This window comes from Urtica dioica, chromosome 6 (genome assembly GCF_054948205.1).
Source record: "Urtica dioica subsp. dioica isolate 48M chromosome 6, U.dioica_male_clone48M_v1_H2, whole genome shotgun sequence".
Lineage (NCBI taxonomy): Eukaryota > Viridiplantae > Streptophyta > Magnoliopsida > Rosales > Urticaceae > Urtica > Urtica dioica.
The window spans coordinates 29,967,985-29,969,228 of NC_142761.1; the positions used below are offsets into that span (position 1 = coordinate 29,967,985).

The 1,244-nt window shown below is 49.3% G+C and overlaps 1 protein-coding gene across 1 annotated transcript; it reads right to left on the reverse strand.

Moving 5' to 3' along the window:
- Positions 1–307: 307 nt before the first annotated feature.
- LOC149393606 (uncharacterized) lies at positions 308–1,030 on the reverse strand. Its single transcript, XM_089618090.1, has 2 exons — positions 685–1,030; positions 308–348 (listed from the first exon to the last, which is right to left on the reverse strand). The coding sequence occupies exons 1-2, from the start codon at positions 1,028–1,030 to the stop codon at positions 308–310; spliced, it is 387 nt and encodes a 128-aa protein (XP_089474216.1).
- Positions 1,031–1,244: the final 214 nt, after the last annotated feature.

Consider the following 1,244-nt stretch of genomic DNA (forward strand, 5'->3'; position numbering starts at 1 on the left):
GGCGTTTCGCGCGGTCGTTCGGTATGCCCATAGTACGAATGGTAGCTCTTCGGCCCAGGCGCTTTTTTTTGCCTTCGAGCTTCGTTTTAAGATTGCTCTTAATAGTCTTGTTGACTGCTTCGACCTGGCCGTTGGCCTGCGGATGACGCGGCGATGAGAATGTCTTACTGATCTTTAGTTGATCGCAGATATTTCTTACCCGCGCGTTATCGAATTGTGTGCCATTTTCGGTCACAATCGAGGCAGGGATGACGTGCCTGCATATGATGCTTTTCCAGATGAAATTCGTCGTATTCGCTTCGGTTAGTCAGGCAAGCGGCTCGGCCTCTACCCACTTGGTGAAGTAGTCTATGGCAATTATGGCATACTCATATTGCCTTTGCGCTCTAGGGAGCTTGCCAATAATGTCCACGCCCCATTTAGCAAAGGTTCGCGGGACAATGATGCTGCTTAGTGGGGTCGGCAGTTGTCTCGGGACTTCGGAGAAGCATTGGCACTTGTCGCAGCTCCTCGCCCACTCACAAGCATCTCTTTTCATGGTAGGCCATAAATAGCCTTGTTTAAGCGCTTTGAGCACGAGGGAAACTCCAGCGGCATTGTTCCCAGAGATGCCCTCGTGTATTTCGCGGAGGACCTTGGTCGACTCGACGCTATTGAGGCATCGGATTAGCGGTGTTGAGTAACCGCGCTTATAGAGTATGTCATCTCGAAGCGAGTACTTGGATGCCAAGACTCTCAATTTATCTACTTCTTTGCTGTCTTTGGGAAGTTCCCCTCTTCGCAGAAACTCAATAATTGGGTCCATCCAGGTAGGCTGAGACACAATCTCTATAGTTCCGACTTCGTCTCGAGAGACAGACGGCCGTGGGAGAAATTCGATGGGTACAGTTCCTAATCCGTCTTCGTCGATGCCAGATCCGAGGCTAGCAAGTGCATCAGCCTCTGAATTTTGTTCTCTTAGGATTTGGAGAATTTCGATCCAAGAGAAGGCATCGAGTTTGGAGTTTTTCTTTGCAAGGTATGCAACCATATTAGGTTCCTTGGCAGTATAATCTCCTTTATCTTGGTTTACGATCAACTGCAAGTCGCAGTGTATTCGCAGGTTTTTTGAGCCGAGCTTTTGTGCCAGCTCTATTCCTACAATGAGGGCTTCATACTCGGCCTCATTATTGGAGGCTTGAAAGCCGTAGTGGAGGGCATATCGCAACTTTCCCCGTCGGGTTAATCAAAACGATTCCGCCGCC

Bases quoted from the DNA above. Each gene is read 5' to 3' on its own strand.
- LOC149393606 (XM_089618090.1), bottom strand. From the start codon at position 1,030: ATGGTTGCATACCTTGCAAAGAAAAACTCCAAACTCGATGCCTTCTCT. The intron at 349-684 runs GTTACTCAACAC...TAATTGCCATAG, and splicing joins TGACATACTCTATAAGCGCG to ACTACTTCACCAAGTGGGTA.